We start from the raw sequence: 26684 nt of genomic DNA, 5'->3' as shown, positions 1-26684 counted from the left end.
TACTTTTTTTATTGTTATTTCTGTGGATGCTTCGAATAATTTTTTCATAACTCATAAATAATAAAACTTTTTATGAATTATCAATTTGATATTCTCACTTCTTTATATTTTGAACGTGCAACGTTTTACTTAGGATGTAGAAGTTGAAGTAGTCAATAATGAGAGTTTGATTTTTATCCAATATGCTTGATCTTTAAAGTTTATACTTTTTACAATAATTTCAGTCACCAATAAACTGGATGAGTTGCTAACAAATTTGCAGCATGGACATAGCTTTGTTTCTTCAAGTCATAACTTAAAATTTTAGATCGAAAAAATACAGAAATTGCGAACTACAAGAAATTTCAAAGCAAATTAAAGATTTGCTTTCTCGATGTATTGGAAAGATGGAAACCGTTCCATCGCACATATTACACAACATCATACACGAAAGCAAGATACTGCTGGAGGCAACTGTAGACGATGACACTATTACACCATACATTTTGGCGGTCGTACAGATTATTGATCCCCAATCTTATTCAGAGCAGCACAGAAAACTTAGGGAAATACAATCCCCACTAACAGCTCAAGAGAAAAGGCGCATACATCTTCTTCCCGGTGAAGAAAAGCCAAAAACAAAAATTCGTCTTGCTTCCAATTTTCTGACATAACCTCTTCTGCAAAATATCATAACAGAAGGGGAAGTGATACCAGCTGTAATGGAGCGAATACATATCACAGAAAGTGATGAGGCATTGAGCTCTTTATCTAAATTAGTTTTAAACATTGTGAGGATGGCTGACGAAAAAGGAATTGCAACGATGACTGGACATCATCTCCTTGATGGAATCGACTCAATTCTCATTCGATGTAGGAGCAATGACGGATTGCTGGATGCAATTGCAGCATTGAGAATTACGCATTGCATTGGATCAAAGATCTCTCAAGGAATTTTCCAAAACTGGCGTAAAGAATGCCAAAAACATTGCTTTGAAACAATCTTAGTTGAAATAGCGTTGGGAAATCGAAATAGAGGCATAGCAAGAGAAAAAATCTATGCCCACTTCCACTCTTATCAAATTCCTGTGAATTTTCTATATAAGACAGAAGGATTTGAGGGCCTGTATGATGAATTTTCACTAACAGTCGCTGAAGAGCAGCATATTAGAAGGGAAATATTTGAGGATAGTGACGACAGAGAAGTGAATGAAGAAGAGGATGATAAAAATGAAAAATTCGAAACTAAACAAAAGAAACGCAAAGAAAAAATAACAAATGATGGTGCAGAAGCGAAGCCAAAGCAAAAGTCTAAAGCAAAAGTTAAATCAAAAGCAATAAGTGAATTGAAGACTGGAAAGAGTACAAATGAAACATCTGACAAAATTAAAAGAAAACAAGGAACAGAAACAATTGCTAAAAATACTTCCACATCAATGCCTTCCTCTCTAGCATCTCCATCTGTATCTGCTTCAACAGCAACATATGTGCATAATGATGCATCAGATAAAATAGCAATTTCTTTTAACATTTTCATTCAATCTATTTTGGCTATTTTGGATAGCGGAGCATATTACGGAATGTTTTTGCCAATGAAGAGGCTTATTAATACACTCATCATTGGATTGAGACTGCCAGAAGACGCTGAAACAGAGTATTTGAAGCGCAAGAAAGAAACCTTTCAAGAAGAAGTGGTCGGAGACAAAGCAAACAATGAAGGATCTTATTGCATCATGGAAAATGCAATAAGATTGATGAAAGGAAAGATTGATATCCTTCAAATCCGTCAGTGTCTTTTTTGCCTTGATTCGCTTATAACTCATAATTGTTTGTATTACTTATAATCTTTTACTCGTTCTCTCATGAAAAAATTGAATGTTATTATGTGCTGTGTTCTATCATATTTGAATTATTTGAATTTTTTAGTGTATAATTGTAAAAATTTCAAGATTTCTGACATCAATCTGAAAGATTTGATAGATATGTTAATGCGCTTGAACAAGTGTGTTCTTTTATTGATCAAAGAAGCCTTATCTTTGTTGATAATTTCTATTTTTTTCCTATTTTTTTTTTAAAAAAAATTATTGTAAGCTTTCCTGATGGTTTGCTTTTCAACTTGTCGAGTCATTGCATTGAGGCCATTTGTGTAATGTATCAAAGCGAAATGAAGCAATTATTTCTTTCTGCATATGAAAGGCAGATGATGGAGGATTTAAAAGTTGTTGAAGAAGAAATGAAGCAGATTGAAGAAGCAGATCACAAAGCGAAAGGAAAAGAGAACAAAAAAGATGATTTAATGAAAATTTCCAGTCGTATTGCACATCAGAAAAGTTCAAATTTATCTTCTTCCAATTGGACGCATATCCCATTCAATTATTCAAGGATGCCCTCAATAACGGAGTATGACTCAACTTCTGAGTATGAATTCCAATGCAGAGAAAGAACAGGGGAGCATCTCGTTGAAAAAAGAAAATGTTTACAGGAAATATCTGATGAATTCAGGCCTCAAAACATCATTTTTGGATGTGGACTTGGAGCAGATGATACGTTTATAACGATTCCGATGTTTCATTACTCTTTGGCTGCACTCCATTTTAATCACTCTCTCAATTGCATCGCAGCTATGAACAATATTAAAAACGATAATTGCGATGAAATAGTTTTAAAGCCGTATTTTGAGAAGTTGATAAATCGTATGGCACATCCTTTTCCTCTGATTGCTCCAATTTCTGTTGGGACACTGTATCGAGATGCATATCAGCAGCAATCGCTCGAATCTGTTCAGAGTTCGATTGATCTGTTTGTACTGAAAACAATGACGAAAACTGTAAAAGAGCTTCAATTTGTGTTCAAAATGGGATTTGCGGATATTTTGTTTAAATGGCTGCCTGATGGAAAAGACTCGAATAAAGTCGCACTTTTCGTTGCAATTCAAATGATTCGAGAGAATTGCATTGCTTTCATGGACATTTCCAGACGAAACAGAATAAAAGAAGCTGTTCCATACAATGAAAATGTGATGGAAGTGAATAACTTTTTTGGTAACTATGAAACAGAATTAGTTCTGGATCCTGAATTTGCAAAAGTGAGTGTCGTTTCAAAGGCAGAAATAAAAATGTGTTATGAGTGTTTTCAATCGAATGACTGGATAGATTTGACTGCTCATAATTTTCAACAATTGAAATTGGCTGATTTCACGGAAGATGCAGAGGAACTTTCGAAAGGAGATGACATTGGTGCATATCTTTTACGCTTGATTGATGATGCAGTTGAAGAGAATGGGATCCGCGATCTTGTGGAAGCAACTGTTCAACATAACGCCATTCAGCTGTTTTGGATGTGTTCTGGCAGCTTACCTTCAGCTGACCGACTGGAGTCTGTTGATATATTTAAGGAATACGATTTTGATCAAATAACATTACTTCCACTTGTTGAATTTGAAATGCCCCCTGTCAATTTGTATGATAAAAAAGAAGAAAGAACAATTAATCACTTTCATTTATTCCGTACACAATCATTGGTTGTGCCAAATTAACTTCACTTTGAAGGGTGTTGCATTTTTTTTTCCTTTTTTGGCACAAATGTTCACTTGTTCATTTTTTTAAAAATAATCTTTTCTCCATTTTTACTTTCAAAAACAAATCAAATTCCTGTGAATTTTCTGCAAAAAAATTTAAAAATGGATCCAACCTTTAATTTATCTTATGACGAATATGCTGAGAAGAACGGCTCAACCTCAGCCAAAAGCACCAGCGGTACAATCTTCATCAACTTCTTCAAGAAATGCTCTTCTTGATGCAGAGTTTCAGCGAGTGATGGTTTTAAAATTTATTAATTTCTTTCTTTCTCAATTTTTTTTCTTTAAAGGATGAAATGCTTTTGCCAGAAAGTGCCAAAAACACCATGATGTCCACATTCTCGAATGCGAAAAAAATGGAAATGATTCAGCAAGCAAAAACAAAAACACAAACAATGACCGCAGTCATGAGAGTGACAACTGTGAGAACTGATCCTTCTTCTGAGAATATGCAAGGTTTACGGGTTGCCCTTGGAAGATCCAATGAGCGATTTCTTCGACAATTTTTTAATGCAAATGGAATTCAAACAATTCTCGAGGTTATCAACACAATCCTTCATCATCAATTGTATGAATATTTGTTATTTAAATTCTTTAAATCGATGAGCTTTTATATATGAAAAATTTTCATAACCTTTTATTTCAAATTGAAGAAAAACAGATGATGAAATGAGTTGCTTATTTGAAAGTGCAATGTGCTTTAAGAATTTGATGAACAATGCGATTGGACTGCGTGAAGTTGTTGAATTTCCTGGATTATGGAGAAAGCTTATTCTTCTTATAGAGCCTCCTAAACAACCGTTTGATTTTTCCCCTCATTTTTGTAATTTTTGCAAATAATTAATTCTAAAAAAGACAACACATTCAAAAATATTATGAAATTGCAGGAGTTATTTTGGAATTGCTGAGCGCACTATGTCTTGTTCCAGAAGACATAGTCATGGCCGGTCCCAAGTTTGCTCCTTTTATTTTTTTAATTTTATTTGTATCAATTCATATTTTTAAATGCATTGTTAACATTCTAAAGATATGTCTTTGAGTGCTTTGAATATTTCAAGCAGTCTACACATGAGCGAACGCGATTCCAAACACTCATTGAATTATTTGGTGCTCCTCCGATGTTTTTTGAGACGGATGAGAGGATGGGAGCATCTGAAGATGAATATGAGTATGAGGAGGAAATTAATGCCTCGCTCAACGAAGGTCACAAAGAAAATGAAGATGAAAGTTTGAAGCCACCGCTTTCACCAAAAGGTATTCTATTTGATATATTTGTTGCTTCACACTTTTCTTTTCATAATTTTTTTAAACATGGAAAAATGTGAATATTTTTTGTCCATTTTTCCCCCTATTTGACACTTTTGTTCTTACGAATTTGTTTCTTCAATTGTTTATATCCTTCACTCATCGGACAACGATATTGCTATTACCACAGAAAGCACACCTGCATCACAAGCACATCAGGCTCCATTGACTCTAACCGCTTCTACTCCTTCCACTGCACCACAGCCCGAAGCAGCTGCCTTTGATTCGCCGTTCGCCCAGGTGAAGTCATCTGCCACAACAACACCGACTGCCCAGACACCCACCTCTGCCACACACTCCTCTGGTGCTCCTCTGCCAACGACGCCTCAACGAGGAAGCCAGAACATCTCAGCCAACCCGCTTTCTTCGCCACAGCCTGCGCCATCCACACCCAAGAAGCTTTCACTTCGCCAGCCTCCTCCTTCGATTTCTCCTAATTCTTTCAATCACACAGCAGAAGGCGCAGCTACTCCTTCATCATCATCATCATCATCATCTGCATCTGCCTCTTCATCTTCATCATCAACAGCACACTCAGACACAACTTCATCTCATACTCGCTCTGAATCCTCATCCTCTGCATCATCATCATCATCATCTGGAACAGCATACATGTCAGCCACTGTGCGAAGACACAAAATGATGGCAGAGGCAATGAACTCCCCACTCTCAGCCAGGTTAGTTCCAGACACCTTCAAATGCCTTGTGCTGCAGCTGTTCAACTCGCTTCTCATCAAAACGGAGTATGTTTCACAGAGAATGAGACTCAGACACGAATGGGACGAACTGGGATTCCACAGAATGCTCGAGGTTTTGTAACTATTAGATCTGTTTTTTTAACATAATTTACTTTATTCTCTATTAAAATTACAAAAATAAAAACCTTATTTTATGTTATATTTGTTTTATTTTATTTCTTTATCATTGCTTCTAACAATTATCAACAATATCCTTTTTTTAGGAGCTTGCAGACACAAAGCTGTCACCAGCACTTGAGACACAGATATCCATCTACAGCGATGAATTCGATGGAGATTTGGAAGAGTCGTCCGTGTTCTCGTTGGACGGCATGGAAGAGCTGGCAGCAGCAGCTGGAATCAACGTGGTGGGCTTTGGAAGGAGCAGAGGGAGAAGAGGATGGAGAAAGGAAGGAGAGGAAGAAGGTGGGACAGACTCAGAGGAAGGCGACGAAGATGAGATAGACGAAGAGATTGATGGGACAAACGACGAGGAAGAAGATGAAGAGGCAGCAGGAGAAAGAGATGGAAATGGGAAACTCCTCCTGCGCCGTGGCAGAAGCAAGAGAGGTGCGAAGAAGAAGCGTCTTTTCGCCTCTTCCTCCTCAACTTCTCTGTCGCACTTCTCGAAGGCGCTGCAGCAGGAGAATGTGATTGAGAATGTGGCAGCGTTCTGCTTTGACCCGGAGAAGACGTTTGCGCTGCTGAACACGCAGCTGAAGGGGATGGAGTCGAGCACGATGCATCTGAACAACATTCTGGTGTGTCTGATGAAGTTTGTGCTGCTCAACAGAGAAGTCGATGGGCTGCTCGATTTTGTGGAAGGGAAGGTGGTGAAGTGGGTGAAGATGTACCAGGACAAGATCAGCTTTATGATCAGCAAGGAGAAGCAGCTGAAGAGCGGAGAAGGAGAAGAGAAAGGAGAAGGAGGAGAAAGTCCAGAGGAGGCGTATGAGATGAAGCGGCTGACGGCAAAGATCAACAGCCAGAAGAAGACGAAGGAGCTGGAAGAGAAAGTGAAGGAGCTGGAGCAGTCGAAAGAGTTTGCAGTGAAAGAAATGGAGGAAATGCGGAGTGTTCTGAGTGAAATCACGAAGGCGTTGAAGACAACTGACATAACAGAATTGGAGGCGAAAGACGAGGAAGGAGTGAAAATGAGGGAGAAGACAAGAACGCTGTCGATGAGGCTGTCAGCAACAGATGTGCTGAAGGGAATAAAAGAGGCTGCAGATGCTGCTAACATTGCCAATGAATCAGCATCATCATCATCTGCATCTGCCTCTTCTTCTTCTTCTTTGTCAAATTCTTCAACAACACAAGAAGAAAGTGCTGCTTCTTCATCTTCTTCCTCGTCTGCTCCTCTTTTGGATCTGGTGAGTGGAATTCGGCGTCTTCGGCTGAGTGAAATGAAGACGTCTGAAACAACAACAGAAATCAAAGACAAACTGGCAAAGGCGTTGAAGGAGAAAGAGGAAGAGCAGCAGAAACACGAAGAAGAAAAGAAGAAGATGGAAGCTCAAATGAAGCAAAAGGAAGAAGAATTAGAAAAGTTGAGGAAGGAATTACAGCAAGCAATGACATCAGGTCAGCACGGTTCTGTGTCATCATCATCATCATCATCATCTTCTTCTTCTTCTTCTATTCCAATGGCACCTCCACTTGCAGGCTCCTCTTCAATCCCTGCTGCCCCACCGCTGGCTGGCTCAACCATTCCCCAGGCGCCTTCCATCCCAGCCGCTCCTCCTCTCGCTGGCTCTTCCATTCCTGCTGCTCCGCCTCTTGCTGGTTCTTCAATTCCGATGGCACCTCCTCTTGCTGGCATTTCTTCAATCCCACAAGCTCCTTCCATTCCGATGGCTCCTCCACTCGGCGGCTCATCCATTCCTCAGGCTCCGTCAATTCCACAAGCACCCAGCATCCCAAGCGCACCTGCATTGCCTGGCTCTTCAATTCCTACTGGTTTGTTGAAAAAAAAATTATTGTCATATGTTTGTTACTTCTTATTCTGCCATTTCTTATTTATTTCTCATCAGCTCCGAGTATTCCTGCTGCCCCAGGAATTCCAGCTGCTCCAAGCATCCCTGCTGCACCCAGCATTCCAATGGCACCAGGTATTCCAGCTGCCCCTGGCATCCCAGCTGCTCCCGGAATACCAGCAGCCCCTGGAATTCCTGCTGCACCAGGCATCCCCGCTGCACCAGGCATCCCTGCTGCTCCTGGCATACCTGCTGGTTTGTCAAACATTCAAAGCACTTTTTCTTTTTTAAAAAAAATTTTTTTTTGAATGATGGATTTTAAATGTGATGTTTTTATAATGCTTTTAATTAATAAATTTAATGATTGTATCAATCATATTCAAATATTTCAAATTCTGTTATTCTTTTCACAGCTCCAGGCATTCCATGTGCACCAGGCGCACCAGCCATTCCAATGGGTATGCACATTGTCATCTTTGATGATTGTCATACGAATCTTTTCATTGTAAACTTTTTATTCAATTATTCCCCCCCCCCCCCCCCCCCCCACTTCTGTTATTTCATTTAATGATGTTACATTCATATTTCATATTCTTCTTTTCTCTTCTTTTATTCAGCTCCTGTATTTATGGGGAGACCAAAGAAACCTGCTAAAAAGTCGAAAGTGCCAATGAAAGTGTTCCATTGGTCGAAAATACCTGATCGGAGCATCGATCAATCCATTTGGAAAGTTCGTATTTTCAATTAAATTTTTATTTAACTGGAATTTTTTGCATATTATTTTTTCATTTTTTTAAAATTATCTTCTTTTCTTAAATATAATAAACATTCTATCATTTCAGAATCTCTCAGACAATTCAGTCAAGCTCGATGAAAATGAGCTTGAAATGCTGTTCAACAAGCCATCCTTGTCTCGTGCCCCGATTGCCTCTTCTTCTCCTTCTGCTGCGTCTGCTGCTGCCTCTCCAAAAGAGACTGTTCCTCAGCTGCTTGACCCGAAGAGGACACAGGAGCTGGCTATTCTTCTGCACCAGTTCAATCCATTGACACCATCACAAGTGGTTGATGCATTAAAATCATGTGACATGAGCATCCTGAATGAAGAGCGGCTGAAACAGCTGAGTGCGTTTGTGCCCACACCCGAAGAGACAGAGACGCTGCTGTCATTCACAGGCGACAGATCGAAGCAGACGAAACAGGAGCAGTTCTATTTGGAGCTTGTGGAGGTGCCTCGGCTGAAGGAGAGGTTGAAGTGCCTGCTGTTCAAAACACGCAGCCACGAAATGATGAGCTATTTGGAGTCAAACTACAAGACCATTCAGAAGGCGTGTGAAACTGTCTCAACTGGAAAGGAGCTGAAGAAACTGTTGGAATTAGTGCTGGCAATAGGAAACTATTTGAACGGAGCAACCAACCAAGGGTGTGCATATGGAGTGAAGTTGGATGTGCTGTCGAAGCTGTGCGAGTTCAAATCAACACCAATTCCGAAAGACGCGAAAAAGAACGAAAATAATTTGGCTTCTGATAGTCCAGATAAGACAAACAATGATGATAACAAGAATGGTGTGCTCTTCTTATATTCATATACTTACAATAAAATATTTACCCAATTGTTTATATTTGCATTTCCTTCTTATAATTCCACTTTATTTATTTATTTATTGTCATTATTATTTTCATTTTAACAGCTCAACCGCAGTGGATGCAGTCAGGCACAATCACCATGCTTCAGTACATTGTACATGTTCTGAGGTCGAAAGGAGGAGTTGAGTCCTTCTTGTCTGAGATGGAAGTGGTGAAGCAGGCAGCAGATATGCCTCTGTCAGCCCTGCAGCAGTCGGCGGCCGAGCTGTGCGACAACATGGCATCGGTGGAGAAGGAGATGAAGGAGATGTCAAACATCGTTGAGAGCTGCAAAAGAAAGGCACAAAAGACACAGTCTGCTTCTGCTTCTTCATCAGATGATGAAAATGGAGCAGGCAATTCATCATCATCTTCTGCTTCTTCCTCATCTTCACAGAGCAAAAACGGCGAAGAAGAGATGAGCAACTCGTTTCTGGATGTGATTGGGCCGTTCCATTCAGCGTTTGTGATGCGACAGACACAGTTGATGGATCTGAAGGACAAATGCGAGAAGGCTGTTACTGAGGCCATGACACTCTACATGGAAGACCCACAAAAGACACCTTCTGAAGAGTTCTTTATGATATTCGCTAATTTTGCAGACAAAGTGGATGTGTGCTTATGTTCTTTGTGTATTTTTGGGTTGAAAATTGTTGACTATTATGATTATTATTATTATTATTCATATTTGTTGCTGTTGTTATTCTCAGAGAACAAATGAAGATCTGCAGAAGAAAGAAGACAAAGAGAAGAAAGACAGAGAAAAGATGGAACGAGAGCTGAAAAAGAAGAAAGAGAAAGAAATGAAAGAACAAGGAAAGAAGCCATTAACCTTGCGGGGCAAAGACAAATTGCAAAAGGATACTTCTGCAAGTGCGATAGCACCTTTATCACCTTCATCATCAACTTCCTCTTCTTCCTCTTCCATTTCAAACACATCTGAATCACCCACTCAGAATGCCACAATTCTTTCTAATGCTAATGCTGAAACAACTTCTCCCACCGTCAAACTATCAGCACAGGCAGAGCGGGCGATCGCAGCAGCAAATGCAGCGTCATCTGCGATGCCGTCAGACCTCACACAGTCCAGAAAGGACATTCTCAATGCGATCACACAACAGATTGCATCTGGCTCGATTTTGAGGCGTCAAAGAGAAGGAGGAACACTCAGAAAGACTTCTGGACTGACTCTTAGGTTTTCACAGCGCTTGAATTCTATTCCTCAGGGATGAGGCTCTTTATTTCTATTATCTTATGTACAGCAAAAGATGAAGAGGGATGGCTTTCCCAAAAAATGTGATTATAGTTTCATGCAATTTGGAACTTTTAGAGATTATAATTTCACGTCTTCACAACAACGGATAATTATTTAATTTTCAATTGGATTTTTCAATTTTTTTAATTGTTGAGTGTTGAGTGAAAGACATTTACTTTTTCTGTCACTGTGAAGACATAAATTTGTAGAAAAATATGTATTTATTCGATTTTCTGAAAAAATCAAAATATTTCTATTTTGAATTAGATTTCCCAATAAAGATAAATAAATATTTAGCAAACAAATTATTCATAAATAGTGAATAGGCTTATATAAGCATTCTGATAAGGACGCAAAAGGAAAATGACCGAAGAAAAGATGTTTAATGAAATATTCAAAAAATTGTTGAACTTGAACTGAAAACATGCTTATCATTAATAATACAACATCTTTAAAAAACTTTTAAAATGAGCAGGTGCGTGATAATATAATTTATGTGCATTCAGTTAAAGAAGTCTAGAAGTATTAATTCTTTATAATTATCATCCAAGCACCTCAAATGTTTTCTTTCAAGAATTGTAAAACATTCACACGTTCACAGTTTCATTTAAATTTCTTTTTCATTGCTTATTTAAAAAGTGAGACGGATATAAAACTACAAAAGATAACATCATAAAAATGTTAAGGGCAGATCTTATTATTATTCTTTTTTTTCTTTTTAAATAGGAAGTAGAATTCGCATTCGGAGCAATAGAGCACATTGTTTGTTAATTTGTATTTCTATATTTTTCTTGAATTGCAATGATGCAAATGCCTTATTTTTTGATATCTTTTTTATTTTGAAAGAATAATTTTGAGTAATGCAGGATGATAATTGCTTCAATCTTTATTCATTATTGCTTTCACAATTATCATTACAACAAAATGATACATCAGCTAAAAACGGACTTTTGAAACAGATTGTATTTTCAAGTTATCAAATCCAACAACTTTTAGAAGCATGCTTCAATTTTTCTGAATAATTAATTTTTCATGTCAAACATTTTTAATAGCCTTCATACATGTGCTTCACCTGCTCACAATCTCCAACGAGAATTTGTCTTGTTTGCTTTTGTGTTTTATATAATTTTTCACATTGATTTTGATTTTTCTCAGCTTTGTGCAATTTGTTGTCATCGATTTCATGATGTAAAATTTGTTGGAGCATTGAATGGGAACGAAGTTTGTGCTTTTTTGATCACTTTTGGAATATACATTTAAAAAAATTTTGTTCATAAGAAATGTTTATGTGATTCGATAACTTTTTCGTGTAAATGCGCAAGTTCACATAAATTGAAATCCCCAGAAGCGATTAGCAACAGCATAATGTATTCTTTAAGCTCAATTTCTAATCTGAATCAATTCCCATCTCGGCAGCCTCCTTTTGGATATCCATATTATTTGCATCAATCATTCGAACAACCCTTGGGACCATTACTTTATTCAAAAAGCTGTGCTCAAAACAAGGAATGCTCGGAAATTTCTCAATCTCTTTCTTCTGCACAAGCCTTTCGCACGTTTTCTCCATTTCGCCCTTTTCCATCTTCTCTGTGGTTTGAGATAGTGAAAAGCGAAAATCTTGTCCTAAGAAACATGATTCAGAAGGGCGAGCAGCCTGCTTCCCTGTTTATTCAGAAAATGATCGATCAATTTAAATTTGCCCTTTCACAAGAGGATGTTGCTTCTCAGATGAGTCATAACTTCAGTGAGAATTTTACAATGCCCACTCGAATATTAACCGACAAAAGCTGTTGCAAATCTAACAGCTTGATACGCAAACAGCGTTGCGCTCCTGTTTTTGTTATGTTCAAAGAAATAGAGCGAAGGTTGCAATATGAAGTAGAAGGCGAGCAAGAAGAGGAAAGGAATGAAGAGAGAGACGAAGAAAGAGAGAAAGAAATGGAAATTTTGAAAAGGCGAAAAGAGAAAGAAAAAGAAAAAATAGAAAAGTTCGAACAGGCTGTGATGAATATCTCGAAAGAGAGAGTACAGTCACTATCAAGCGATCTGATTGAAGAGTGGATGCTTGATGATGAAGAAGAAGATGGAGAAAACGAGGAAACAAAGAAAAAGAAGATGTTCCATCATTACACAGACATAATGAATTCAGTGCCATCCATCGAGAGGATGAAGAAAGAGGCTGAAAAGTCTTTATCTTTCAACAAGTTCGCTGCTGAGGTTTATGCTCTGGAAAAGAGATCGGAAGTTATCACGCAGCCTGACAATGTTAATAACAGCACCAACAAAAGATTCAGTTTCGGAGCACACACAACAAGCAGTACACCTCCTGAAACGAATGCTCTGTCTTTTCAGAAAACACATAAAACCAACTCGCCAAGCGAGGCGATTCTTTTGTCGAGCCTTTGCACTCCAGAAACGCAGAATCGCCTCTTCCAGTTTCTTCATCCATTTTCCATCTTTCTTTTTCTCCTCTGGCATCGAACTCAGATTGTTGCATCTCATATCATGTATCCTTCATTCCCATCATACTCTTCATCTCCGCCATTTCCCTTGACAAATCCTCAAACCCTGCAGTTCATGCAAAATTCTACAAACGGCTCAGTCTCTTCGTCTTGCAGCTACCCTTCTCCCAAATCTCCTCATCCGTTGATGCCTCATCTTCCACGATGTTCCGCCACTGAATCGCAAAGAATAGCCTACATCTGCACAACATGTGTCACACACAGCTTCGACGGAAGCAACAGAGCAGAAGTGAGCAAAGAGAAAGCAATCCCGACAACGTTGGAGCATTCGTCTGGACTGATCTGTCTCGAATGCGCTTCGACATGTCATTTTGGCCATTCTGTCATTCCAGTCGGAGTATGCTCATTCAAATGCTCCTGCGGAAGTAACTTAAACTGTCTGATACAAAAAGGAGGGATGATGGAAGAGATGGTTTGTTTGTTTGATGAAGTGAATGAATATGTCATTCAAGAAAAGGCAAGAAGAAGAAAAATGGAAGACCAACAAGACACAACTAGCAACGAATTTCAACCAAAGCTGCAAGATTCATATTTGTCAGCAGCATCTCTAAATTCCACTTATTCGAGTACAGCTTCTTCAACTTCTTCTTCCTCCGACTTTCGATCCATTCAAAAGGTGCCATTCCTTCCTTCCCTTTGTCCCTCATCGCATCTTCTATATCTCATTCAATCAACTCGCATTGAACTCCACACTCTGTTTTTCTATTCGTGTGCTTTTTCCATCGAGCCACTTGTGTCCTTCTTTGTGTCTGACCCTTCCTTCGACATAAACGAAGGCATCACCCTCCGCAATGTCTCAATGAGCCCCCTTTGGATCAGCTGCTGCTGTGGCTCATTGAACGTCATCAGAATGCTTTTGAAGCGCGCAAATCTCGACATCAACCGCGGAAAGATCGAAAAACGAGTCTTTTTGAACCAGCTGACGGTTGAGACTCCTCTTTTTGCGGCTGTCATGCGCAAGAGAAGCGATGTGGTTGGGTTGCTGATGTGGAGTGTGCCTTCTGTTGTACTGGATCTTGCTGAGTTTGATGTGCGCTTTGAGAAGGAAAGCACGCTGAAGAAGATCGAAGACATGTGGAACTACTCCTGGGAGCAAGAGGTGGAGGAGGTATACGAAGATGATACATCTGATGGAGAAGATGGGTCTCAATACCTCACATTCAGCCCAACAGCTTATGATAGGAAAGGCTTTAATGACGGCGAGGAACAAGAGGCAATAAGCAGACGAAGAGCGGTTTCGCCTTCATTGATGAGCAGAAGGCGCACTCCGCCTTTAGTCAGCACTCGCCGAATATCCCCACCTCCTGCTGGATTGTCAATGCCAAGTGCTTTGTCCCCTTCATCTTCTTCGATGTCACCCTTCTCGCTGCTTTCTCAGCCTGCTTCTTCTTCCTCCTCCTCAACCACCACAGTCACATCTGAGACATCTCAGCACTCACCCAACGGGCAATTCACCACAACCACAACCACAACCACAACCACACTGCAATATCACTCACCGCCTCCTGCGCCGTTCTACCCTTTCAGAAAGGGATCTGCTTCTCCCCCTCCTTTCCGGCCACAGCGTCTGGGCAGATCTCGTTCGCCTCCTCCGTTCAACGCTTCCCGCTTCAGAACCCCTCCTTCTTCTATCTCTCCTCCTCATTCCGCTTCCTCTTTTCGTTCTTCTCCTCCTTCTCCATCATCATCATCGACTTCGTGTGCCTCGCGTCGTTATGTCTTTGTTCCTCTGTCTGTATCCCGCTCTCTGAATATCTCTGCTGGCTTCTCGATGTATTTCATCAATCCTGTTCCAAAAGACCCTTCACTGTTTCCAACGCTTCTTTCATTACCAGAGCCTTCCAACACAAACGAGCTGAATTTAAATCAGATTGACGAAGTTGCCCTGGCACTTTCGTCTGAACCTGCCCCAAAAGCGTCTTTGCCACAAGCTTCAAACATTTACATCCCGCCAACTTGGAGTTCGGCTTCTTCATATTCCTCTTCTTCCTCGTCATCTTCTTCTTCTTCCTCTTCAAATGACAATAAAAGCAAGTCTGTTCCGCTGAGCTACCACCATGACACAATGACCATTGTGCCAGCCAACCTGAATCGGCTGAACTTTCTTTCGTCTCTTTTCACTCTCCTCCGAAAATCACTCGGATGCGATGGGGCTTCTTCCTCTTCTTCTTCTTCTTCTTCCCCTTTGGCATCCACTTCTCAAAGAACTCTTCTGGGACGAATATTCGAGCTGGCAAGCAAATCAACTGTAGCTTTGTCGCCGTTGAATCCCATGAAATCAGTAAGCATTCAGCCTTATTTGACTGACGATTACAGCAGAAAGCTGCTGTCTGCACTGAAAGTGGAGGAGTTGCTTGGATCACAGCTGCATTTGTCCAAAAAGCTGAGTCGCTTTTTGAATGGTGAATATTCTTTTGACAGTTCATCACCATCTTCAGCAAGTTCATCTGGAAAACCTGCTAAAATAACAACGCCAAACACTTTGCCAGCCGGTACCTCAATTCTGGCCAATTCTTTTTCTCCCATCTCCCCATCCAGCAGGCCAACAGCCTCACAAGAAAAGCAATCCAAGCGTGAATCCAAAATGCTTTCTTCCATTTTGCTTTCACTCTTCTGCGACAATGCTGTGCTGATGTTTGCTGGCGAAGAAGCAGCCACACTTCGTTCAGACATCCTCCGCTTTGTGGCAACACGCGGACTGCCTTACATCAGCCAGAAGGAGCTGAAGCAATACGCCTCAGGCGCTCGTCATCGACTCTTAAGTTCAGTCAGTCAGTCAGCTTCTTCTTCTTATTCTTCTTCGTCTACTTTCTCAACAGGGCAAGTGGATGTGCCATCAGAGTATAATCCATTCTCTAGCGATGTCTTTGTAGAGCGTGCTATTCTGCTGGACGAGGGGTTGATGGCGCCGTCCTGGAAAAAGGAGCGAGTGAAGATGCGACATGCAATGGCTGAAATCAATGCACGCTATCGTGTGCTGAACAGGCTGGGCATCACAAAGCGGAATTCTGAATTTCAAGTGACTAGCGTGAATCAAGGAAGAACTCAGTTCATATTCAGCAACACTGTCATTGCGCCTAACTACTTTTCCCCGCTGCCGGTGCACACCCTTCGCTTTGTGTATCTTTCGCCAAAAGAGAAAGCAGATGCGCTTTCCAGCAACAGCGCGGCTGTGCCTCTTCTGTCGAGTCTGGCGCTTCCGATTGGAGAAACATCGGCAATGCTGTCAGCAACTACAGCAACAAACAGATCCATCCCTTCCATTCTGTCCACATTCTCTGCAAATCCTGCTGTTGCGCCTGAGGAAGCGTCGCCTGCTCTACTGGCAGACACGATTGTCCTGTCGCCGCTGTTGCAGCAGCTCATATGTGCTGAATCAACATCGACATGGGCAATGTTGATGTTAGCATTGGACGATCTATCACGAGCTCTGAAGGCAGATGATGTATATGCGATTGAAGATGATTGCTCAGAAGATGGAGAGGAAGATGAAGAGGATGAGGACAATGCAATTGACAGTGATGATTGGATTGCAGAATTGGATTTGGGAGACAAGCAATATGAGATTTTGGACAAACAGATGAGTAAATTGATGATGGAGCAGTTTGAGATTGAAGATGATAGCAACAGTGAAACAAGCGAGGAAGACAGTGAAGAAGATGCAGACGATGAAATTTCGATTGGTTTTGGCTTCGCAAATGAATATGAACAAGACAAACGATTGAAAGAATTGCTGGAGAATCCGTTTTCTCCTTCGAATAATCCAAAAGAAAAGCGGCAAAGCAAAAAGGCTGATCCAATTACTTTTGACGACTTCACATTTTTCGTTTCGTTTGGCGAGCCAATTGACTATTTCAAGTATGAAAAAGGAGGATTCGAGATAACGCCAGAAAATGCTTCTGTTAATACAGATTCAGCAAAGGCGGTATCGAATCCTAATCCGATATTGTTGAATACATTTAACAGAAAGAGAACATTCCGCTCACAAATAGCCAGTCCTTTCGGCAGCACTTCACAAGGAGCATCTGAACAGCAGACTGCCTTATCGGATTCATCAAATGCACAAAACGAGTACATTCAACCGCAATTTAGCGAAGGAGAACTGGAAAGGGTTACAAGGCGAATGAAAGAGAAACTGGATTTCATCAGCCAGAAGATAAAGAAAGTTACCAGAGAGTTAAATGCTGAACATTTCAATTTGATGATCAAAAAAGTTGAGGTGCCTAAAAACAAAAAAGGTACTTCTTTATCTTCGAGTTCTTCTTCCTCCTCTTCCTCTTCCTCTTCCTCTTCTTCTTCTTCTTCTTCTTCTTCTTCTTCTTCTTCGATGGGATCAACATCAGAAACAGATTACGAAATATTGCTTAGCGATCTGAATGAAGATGGCATTGGAGATAACATCAGAGTGCTTCTGTTGCCATCTATTGTTTCGAGGCACAGAAGAGGCTTAGTTGTCAGTGAGTCAGCCAAAGAGCTGATTGATCCAAGGAGTTCTGCAAATGCATCTTCTTCTTCGACTGCTTCTTTGCCTGAAGAAGACTACTCATTATCTTCCGAGCCAACAACTTACATGGACACGCTATTTAGCTCAGCATCGTTTGCACCAATCAGCTTCTCTTCCTTACCGCTGCACTTTGTCAACAACAAGCACTATGGCAAAGCAGACATCGGATCAGAATTTGAAGGGAAAGAGTCGTCTTCATCGTTTGTTCCGCTGACTACAAAGTTGGTTCAGCAGCTGCTGCCGAGCATGCTATCGCCAAAAAGTCTGCCATGTGACGACGAGAATTTCCTGAGATTCAATAACAACAAATCTCCTTCGTTGACCATAACGAAAAGAAAAGAAGAAGAATGCAAGCATGTGAAGAAAATTAATTATTACTCGTCTTGCATCATGCTTTCACCAGGAAAAAGCGCAATGAGATGGCTGGATCGCAGCCAGACTTCGAGGAGCATGACGCCATTTGTGTCTAACTCGCCGTTAGCGATTGACAATTCCAGCAGTTCAGTTTCAGTCGGACCAATCCTGTCATCTCATGCTCCTTATCTCCCACTCAGCAGGAAACCCTCTCTTTGGGCCAACACTCAATATGTCAACTCATTTCTGAAGACAAACACTTCCTTAATCCAATCACTTGCCTTGTTCTTCAATGCATCTTCTGTTCCCCGTTCTCTGTTTCATTCACTGCCTCGTCGAAGATGCATACTACCGTTTAGTATGTTTGTGAAACGATGCAAAGATTCCAGCTTCTTCCTGATTAATTATGCATTTCTGCACAGTTGGAGGGATGTCGGGATGCTTCGCAAGCCTCCTCAGCATCTTGACACGATGGTTTCGAGAAGGCGGAAGGAGCTTTGCTTAAATCAGGAAAGAAAAGTGTTTGTGAGAAGGAAGAAAGGGAAGATTGTTTGCTTGAAAAAGAGCTCTGCGTTGAGAAGAAAGTTGGAAGGGGTTTTCCAGGTAAATGATGAGAATTCTTCATCAAAATTTAATTCCTTTTCTCTTATGTCTTCAGCAGACATTGAGTCAGGCAGCAAACCGGATTCTCCTTCTATTCCTTCTTATGCACACGATCCACCTCATCTTGGAGTCTCTCCATTTCTGATTGTGCTGCATCATCTGCAGAAGGATGCGCTTTCACAGTCTGTTGAATGCGATATGATGGAGCTTGCTCTCGTTGCACTTGGAAAAGACAGATTAAACGGAGCGAAGTCGCTGATGCATGGATGTGGAATGAAGAATGCTGGAACGAAGGATCTTGAAGAACTGGCAAAGCTAAAAATATCACAGGAGCAGGCAGGTGGAGATGGACAGAGAATTGCGGTGTCTTCTGAGATGGAAGAAGAGAAGACGGGAGCTGACGAGTGGGATGAGCTGATGAAAGAGGCAGAGGAGGAAGGAGTGACTTTGAAAAAGCCTGTACAATTGAATAAAGTGTCTTATTCATCTGTTTCTTCATCAGCGTCATCATCATTGACTTTAACAAAGTCTTCAGAAACAACTGTATCAGACAGAAAGGGATCTTCAACTGCTGTTCTTTCAGTGTATTTGATGAGCCCATCGCCAGACGGAGGCCTTTCAACCGATCAACTTCGTCCGGCTTCATCTCCTTTTGTTCCTGATTACTTTTTTGATACTTCTTTCTTCGATTCAACACCTTCAAGCACTTCAGTCACAACTCCATCCACTTCATCCATCTCGATTACTCGCCCACTTAATCTGGGACAAAGCTCAACAACAAAGCTAACAACTTCCTCCACCGCCGCTACTACCTCTGAAAGAGCTTATCCAAGCAAGAGCTTGTCCCACCTTCCTCTTCTTGTCGACAACTCAACGTCGTTTCTGCTGCATCCCTCGGCTGTAAGAAGCACAGATGGCGCACTGTCTCCTCTAAACCAGTTCCCATACACCTCCACCACAACAGACCCGCTGCTCCTGCGCCAGCTGCATGCAGGCATCACAAGTTGTGGCTTTCTCTATTCACTTCCTCCGTTCGAGCTGTTCAAGCGTGTTGTGGCGGTGACAGACGAGACGAGAAAAGCGGTGTGTGGAATTAGCACGCTTCGTTTTTCGGATGAAAGCGAAAACGAAAGCAAAGAAGAAGCTTCAAAGTACAATGAAGACAAGATATATGATCCATATTCATCTATACATTCCACATCCAAGGAAGCAATAGACTTTATGGAAATGACGGAGGAAAACTATGGGCCAAAAAAACGCAAAGACAAAATTGAGGATCTTAATGCAAAACTTGATCGTATATTGAATGATGACTTTGATTTTGATAGCGACAGTATCAGCGACAGCGATAGTGTCAATGTCAGTGATAGCGATGATGAATCAGATGATAGCCAAACTTCTTTTAGTTCCAGTCATTCTCTTAAAAAAAGGCACAAAAAAGAACGCAAAGATGCAAAAGACGATGCATCAGAAACAGATTTGTCTGATGGTTTCCGAATTGAAGAAGAAGTGAAGCCACAAGTGTTGACGGATGAGGCTGATAAGGAAAAGATTGAAGAGAAAAAGGGAGACTCTCCATCGCTAACAGAGCAAAACCAGCAGAATGGGCTGCATAGTAGTTGCTATGGCAGAGTGAGAATAAGCAGGCTTTACACAGTGGCATCTTCGTCTTTGATTGAAGATGGATTGTATATGAGTGCAGATGACCTGCCAACAGGATCGGAATCAGCATCAGCATCACCTTCTTCATCGTCATCGTCATCGTCATCGTCATCATATTCTTCTTCTACTTCTGATTTCTCTTTGAGTTCTTTGTTTGATGATGACAGTAGTGAAGTCAAACATAATGCCGCTCTCTCTTCTCCACAGAAATCAAATGCTTTTATGAAAGAGCTCAGCAAAAGAGTTGAGAGTGTCTTCGAAAGCGAGGAAGGAACTGGCATTTGGGCAACAGAATCAAAAAACAACGCTCAAAAGAAGAGAAAGCAAAAAGTTAGAGTTGGCGAATCGTCCATTTTGGAAGAGGAATTGAGCAAGCTCAGAAAGAGAGAGAAGAAAGAGCTGAAGAGAAGATCACAAAAAGAATGGAAGGCAACCAACGATCAGCAGCGTATGGATATTTACAGTGCAGCAAGTGCTACTTCATCTGCTTTCTGCTCATCACAGTGTCAAATAGCCTCCTCAGGTGACTTTTCTATGTCTGTGTCCGATTTGCATTCAGCTGCACAATCAGACGACCCTTCTCTTTCGATGATTTCTTCATCGTGTTCGCATCCATCCTCTGCTTACTCACAAGCATCTCCGCTGATTCATGTTCCCCCAGCAACATTTGGAGCATCACTCCTTTCTTCTATCGCCAACTCAACTCCCATTTTCTCCATCTCGCCGATATTTGCAGCAGTTGCTGAAGGAGATGTTACATCAACGCATCTTATTCGGATGTTTGACTCGCTCAAAAATGAATGTGTGGACTTGTTGGATGTGGAAGAGAGAAAGGCAAAGACAGATGAGATAAACAACAGACTGGTGAATGAGACAAACATGTTTGCAAAGAATGCGAATAACAGCATTGGAATGGTTGATGAGCATGCTTTGGGAGATGGAAAACAGATAAAAGATGAAAAAGCAAAGGAATTGCTTCAAAATAAAATGGAAAGCAATATGAGTAATTTCCAAAATGTTGCTGATATGCAAAAAGAAAATGCACTTTCAGGAGACAATTTAATGAAAGCAAAGAGAAATTTGAATGCAAATGAAAACAAAGAAGAATCAGAAGAGATCAACGTTGAGCTCCAAAGCAAATCTGATTCGGAAGACCAAGACACAAATTGCAAAATTGAGTTGAGCGACTTTGAGGGGATGGGAGATTTGAAGCGACGTGCCATTCTTTCAAGAAAGGAATACAACTTCATGATGAAAAAGCTGAAAGAGAAAAAAGCATCTAAAAATGGAAAGGATAAAATGAAAAGGGACAAAATTAAACAGAACCAGAAGGTTGACTTAGAGGAAAGAAAACTAAAAGAGAAGGAAGAGAGGAAGAAGAAGAGAGAAAGGAAAAATGAGGAAAGGAAAAGGAAACAAGAAATTCGAGCTAAAAAGAGATCTGAACGAAAGGCACTGAAAAATGAAGGAATGGAAGAATCTTCTGACAGCGAGCTAACTTCAACTCTTTCATCTTCTGTTTCTTCTTCTTCTTCTTCTTCTCAAAATGTTCATTCTTCCAATTCCAAACGCAAACATCACCAGAATAAGATAAATCCTAATTCATACTGTTCAGAAGCAGCTTTATCGCTGCAGAAACAAGGATTTGCAATGCGTGCACAAACGTTCCCTCATCGCTACTCTGCTCTTTTCGGAGAAACAGTTGAGTTGAAGCTGTCTAATGATTCCCGTTACAATTTATCAGTTGCAGAGGCAAGGAGACGAGAGAGAGAACGAAGAAGAACAAAGAGAATCAAAAAGGCTTATGTGAATGAATTGATTGAAAGACAGATCAGCTTAATGAACAATCTTTTGCCTTTGAAATCAGCAAACTACGTTCCATTTACTCTTCAAGAAAGTTCACCAAACTCTTCTCCTTCTCCTTTCCTTTCTGCAGCTTCTTCTTCTTCTTCACTTCCTTCTGTTAAGCCTCGCCTCCTGTTCTTTTTCAATGCAGGTGTATCGCTCGATCCAAATGAGTGCTGCCTCGGCCGCACTCCGCTTTCCGTTGCTGTCGAAAGAAGAAATGTGCTTCTGGTGAGAGAACTTTTGAAAATAGCTTCGTTGAATCCAAATCTCTTCACAGCTGTTGGAAATACGCTTGTTGATCTTACCAAACAGCACTCACACAACAAAAAGAATTCAATGTTTTCTGAGAAAAAAGAAGAGCTTTTCAATGTTTTGTCAGCGGAAGCATTGATTGGCACACCGTTTGTGAAGAAAGACAGTTTTGTCCCACCGCTTATAGAAGCTGTGATGAATGACGATGAAGAAATTGTGAATGAACTGTTATACGACAATCGGGTTGATGTGCTGTGGGAAGTTTGCAGAGGAGTGAGTTATGAGACCGATGAAACCAGCAAGAACTCGGTGAATATTCCAGTCAAAGCTCTTTGGAGCGAATCATTTAACTCCTCTCTTTCTGGGGCTCCAGAGTTATCTTGTGGTATTTCCACAGAATTCAGCGATGTTTGGAAATCATTTTCTCTTTCGCCGATTGCCAGATCATTTGCCGAGTTTTGCAATGCTCTTGTGGCTCTTCAAGATCGACTGACTGCATATTCTATTGCAAGAGGCCTTGGATATATGCACATAGCAGAAATGATTGAAGAGAGGATGTGGAAAGATGGAGTGGACGCAAAGAACAGGAAAATTGCAATGGAAGAAGAAAAGAAACAAATGATGATTGATGGCAAAGATGAAGAATCAACAGGAAACGCAAAGAAGACGAAAAAGCAAAGGAAAAAGAAGAAAAAGATGGGCTTAATGGAAGCAGACTCTGACGAAGAGGAAGGCTTAGAATCAAATTCGAAAGCTTTCCACAGCAATGAAGATCAACTAATTACATCAGAAGATAAACCTGTCCCACTTGATTCATTTGATGCCTCTCCAACTTTATCTCAAAAAAGTTCCAGTTTTGATCCGTTGAATGCTGTTTCATCTTCCTCGGCAGAGTTAATTTCATCTTCATCGCAAAAAGAAGAGTCATCCAAGACTGGTTTGCATCCATTTGATTTTGATCTTCTATTTGTAAAGGCTGCAGATTCTAACCGAATAAGAATCGACCCTTCAGGTTCCTTAACGCCAAAAGAGTATTCAATTGCTGCACGTCTGCTTTCTTCGCTATTGAATTCTCTTCCTCAACTTTCTTCCTCATCAAGCAATCCATCATCACTTCTATCTGAGCCTTCACTAACCCAATCTGATTCCATTTCATCAGTATCATCATTAGCTTCAACTTCATCATTGAGTGGAATATCTGCTTTTTCATCTCTCTTCACTTCTTCCTCGTCACTTGCAGAATCACTGAATTTTTTGAAGGCTCTGTTGACACAATTTATTCGTGTGATGAAAATGAAGAATGAGAATAGTCAAATTCTAGGTTCAACCTCCTCTTCGATGCCAGCCGTGCCATCTCAGTCTCCTTCATCGTTTTTCTTCTTGCCATTTATTTATTTCCCTGTTTTATCTTCTGCTGCATCTTGCTTCAAACGCCAGTGTGACTCATCACTAATTGACTCACATAAACTTACTGTCTCTTCACCAGCCTCTCCATCTGTTGTTATGCCCTTCCTGTCTTGTGTGATATCTCGTCTGTGCTCGTCTGATCCCTCATTCTTCTTTTCCTTTTTTGAGAGCGGTTCTCTTTCTCTTGTCACTTGGGTGCTTTCTCTTTTGAGCTGCTGGAGGTTTACTGACTCTTCTGCTGGAGATTCCCATGGCTCATTAGATGAAGCTGTGCATCTGCCTCAGCTGATGAACACTGCTGGCTTTGACTCAGACTCAGCTCGGAACTTGTCAGCACGGCTGAATCAGGATAATTCTGAGGGCAGCACCGCTCATGTACCAAAAAGAGGATATGTCTCATTCAAACTGAAGAATTATTATGAAGCACATAATCTGCCAGCTACATCCGAGCAGTCTTCTTCCTCCAGTGAATCCTCTTCCACATATTCGCCAATTGTTCTTTTTGACCTTTCACACACATCAATCGATCCGAACAGCGGAATTATTCCGCTAGTTTCTCAACTTATTGCTTCTGTCAAGTCTGTTTCTTCTTCTTCTGACTCGTCAGTGACGTCGTATTCTCAAACAAACTTTGTTCTTCGCTGCTTTGAGCTGTTTTTGGTTACAAAATGGGGATCAAAGCCTGAAAGCCTGCTGAGAAAAGAACTTGAAGAAAAGAGAGAAGCGAACCGAATGAAAAATGGGAGTCGTTCGGCTTTTGCTTCTGCTTCAGAGGTTAATCCAATTTCGCTGTCATTTTATGAAGAGCTGGAAAATGAAGGAATTTCTCCTTACTACGAGCTGGATTGGAACAAAGGAGATCGAAGTGGGTCAACTCCGTTGCATTACGCTGCGATGGTTGGATCTCCTCGCATTCTGTCGTTTTTGCTGCGTCTATCAGCAACTGAATCACTTGTTCCACAGACGAGTGCATCTTATATTACCTCCGCTTCTTCAATCGGAGCAGCTTCATCAAATATTTCTGATGTGCAGCCTTTAAGTAATTCGATTATATTGTTCAGGAATGGTTATCAGTTTCCTGTTATTTCTCCTCCTCCTTTTGCAAAACCTCAAAAAATCACAGATAAATCACCAAAACTTCATGTCTCTTTCCATTTTATTCAGCACCCAACAATTTATGCCCGTTCGCTTTCCTGTTCTTCGTCTTATCCTTCTTCTTTAACCCTTTCATCTTCTTCAACATCAGCCAAAACTCCAACGGATTGCGAAAATCAAGATTGTGCAGCAGTTAGTTTTATCGATGAGCAAATCATGTTATCTGACAAAAATAAGAATTTGACTTCACAAAATAAAAAAGATTGTGCTATCAGAAATAATTGTTTCATTTCACTGGATGAACAATCAATGCAAAGTCACTGTCAATCTGACAGTTGCTCAGCATCCTTCAGCAATCAGCATCATTGCTTGTTATTCAGCAAAAGTGCAAATGATAAGACATCTCAACAAAGCAGCAATGATACAGCCATTCGTCTGAATGTATATGTCAGTGATCCATTTGCAAGCCAAACAAGTGTTATGTCTCAAACTGTGCCATTTGACGCACTTTGCCAGCTGGAAAATCCTTTAATTCGCTCTTCGTTTTCTGGTTCATTGTCAAGCAGCAAAAATAATGATCAACGTTGTGCATCACCCAAACATTCAAATCAGCAAGCAGGAGATAACTTTGAAGAAGGGACAACTCCTGCATCTCCTTATTTGTATGACATTGCTATATCACGTGCATTAAGAATGAAAAAATGGATTGATCCAGTGACAAACAGAGTAATGAGGAGGAAGGAAAAAAGCGAACTTAATAAACAAACAAATGCACAAAATGAAGAAACAGTGAAGTCAACAGACGTGCAATCTTCAGTTCAATCATCATCCGCAGAAACCGTCAAGAATTCAGATTGCCCTCTTATTTCACTCGAACAGCAGTTTGATAGAGGAAATTCTTCTTTCTCGGCTTCTCCTTGTATTTCTCTTCGCTCTTCTTTACCTTCCTCTTCATCGCCTTCCTCTAGCCAATCACCTTTGATTCCCCATTTGATGACTCTTCCATTTCCTCCATCGTCTCTGAGGCCGTCTGTTAATACTCTGAATGCCGAAGGGGCATCTGCTTTGTGTATTGCCTGCTCCTATCTTCATCTGAGATGTATCAGGCTTCTTTTGAGGCATCCTTTGATTGATGTAAATTGTGGGTCTCTTCACAACAACGCAACACCGCTGCTTAGCCTGATTGTGCACAGCAAGCAAACAGCAGAAATAGAAAGAGAAGAAGGGTGTTCTTTGAAGATTGAACTGGAGAATGAAAAGTTGGAAGCTATGATGGATGAGATGAATGAACCAAATATGATGCAAGCAGGAGCAGAAAGTAAAAGTGGAATGCAAAAAATAACAAAGAGAGAAGTGGCACCTACAGATATAGTCGATCTGTTAATGAAATCGCATTCGAAATGTATCGATCTATCTTATGGATACCCATTGATTGTTGCTGCAAAAAAGAGGAAAAGCAATATTCTATTCCGAATTCTGAACTGGATATGTGGAGAACAAGACAAAATGAGCAGCAACATTACAAATTATATTGAAGAAAATGCAAGTGCTTCGAAAGCAGCCAGCGATAAATTCAAAACATCTCAAAAAGTGAAAATCGTTGAATGTGACCTGAACTGCAAAGGACATCCTTCAGAAACATTGTTAACTGCAGTTGTGCGCAACGGATTATACGCAGTTTGTTGCTATCTTCTTCAAATCAAAGGAGTTGAGATCAACAGAGTGGAGCCTTCAACTTTGAAAACTCCTCTTGCGATTGCAATTGAAAGGCGCGATGAGATGATGACCAATCTAATTCAAAAACATGGTGGAAAAGAAAATGCACAAAAATAAAGGAAAAAAGATTTTTAGCATTGGAAGTGTAAAGAAAATATTAAATAATATTTTCGTAATGCACTCATTTATAACTTTCAGTTTTTTTAGCAAAGTTTTAAGTTCATTTTGTTTTTTATCTTTTTTTATTTGCAATTTGTTCGGTTTATAAC

At 40.5% G+C, this 26684-nt stretch overlaps 3 protein-coding genes across 3 annotated transcripts; all 3 read left to right on the top strand.

Moving 5' to 3' along the window:
• Positions 1-366: 366 nt before the first annotated feature.
• Positions 367-3514, top strand: MONOS_1304 (uncharacterized protein; the record flags this gene model as incomplete). The annotated part of the gene is made up of 3 exons (XM_067865716.1): positions 367-1806; positions 1906-1981; positions 2071-3514. The coding sequence occupies exons 1-3, from the start codon at positions 702-704 to the stop codon at positions 3512-3514; spliced, it is 2625 nt and encodes an 874-aa protein (XP_067719462.1). The 5' UTR covers positions 367-701.
• Positions 3515-3692: 178 nt separating this feature from the next.
• On the top strand, positions 3693-10666 carry MONOS_1305 (formin-like protein; the record flags this gene model as incomplete). Its single annotated transcript, XM_067865727.1, has 13 exons — positions 3693-3797; positions 3847-4124; positions 4210-4356; positions 4412-4510; positions 4584-4810; positions 4992-5671; positions 5823-7557; positions 7632-7829; positions 7988-8032; positions 8192-8304; positions 8417-9137; positions 9263-9810; positions 9908-10666. 13 exons carry the CDS (start codon positions 3693-3695, stop codon positions 10427-10429), a joined length of 5418 nt encoding a protein of 1805 aa, XP_067719461.1. The 3' UTR covers positions 10430-10666.
• A 471-nt stretch (positions 10667-11137) lies between these two features.
• Positions 11138-26532, top strand: MONOS_1306 (uncharacterized protein; the record flags this gene model as incomplete). The annotated part of the gene is made up of 5 exons (XM_067865738.1): positions 11138-11214; positions 11299-11450; positions 11505-11555; positions 11608-11673; positions 11731-26532. The coding sequence occupies exons 2-5, from the start codon at positions 11313-11315 to the stop codon at positions 26530-26532; spliced, it is 15057 nt and encodes a 5018-aa protein (XP_067719460.1). The 5' UTR covers positions 11138-11214; positions 11299-11312.
• Positions 26533-26684: the final 152 nt, after the last annotated feature.

This window comes from Monocercomonoides exilis (assembly GCF_001643675.1).
Source record: "Monocercomonoides exilis strain PA203 chromosome Unknown scaffold62-463630, whole genome shotgun sequence".
Lineage (NCBI taxonomy): Eukaryota > Preaxostyla > Oxymonadida > Polymastigidae > Monocercomonoides > Monocercomonoides exilis.
This window is presented reverse-complemented; position numbering and strand designations above follow the sequence as displayed.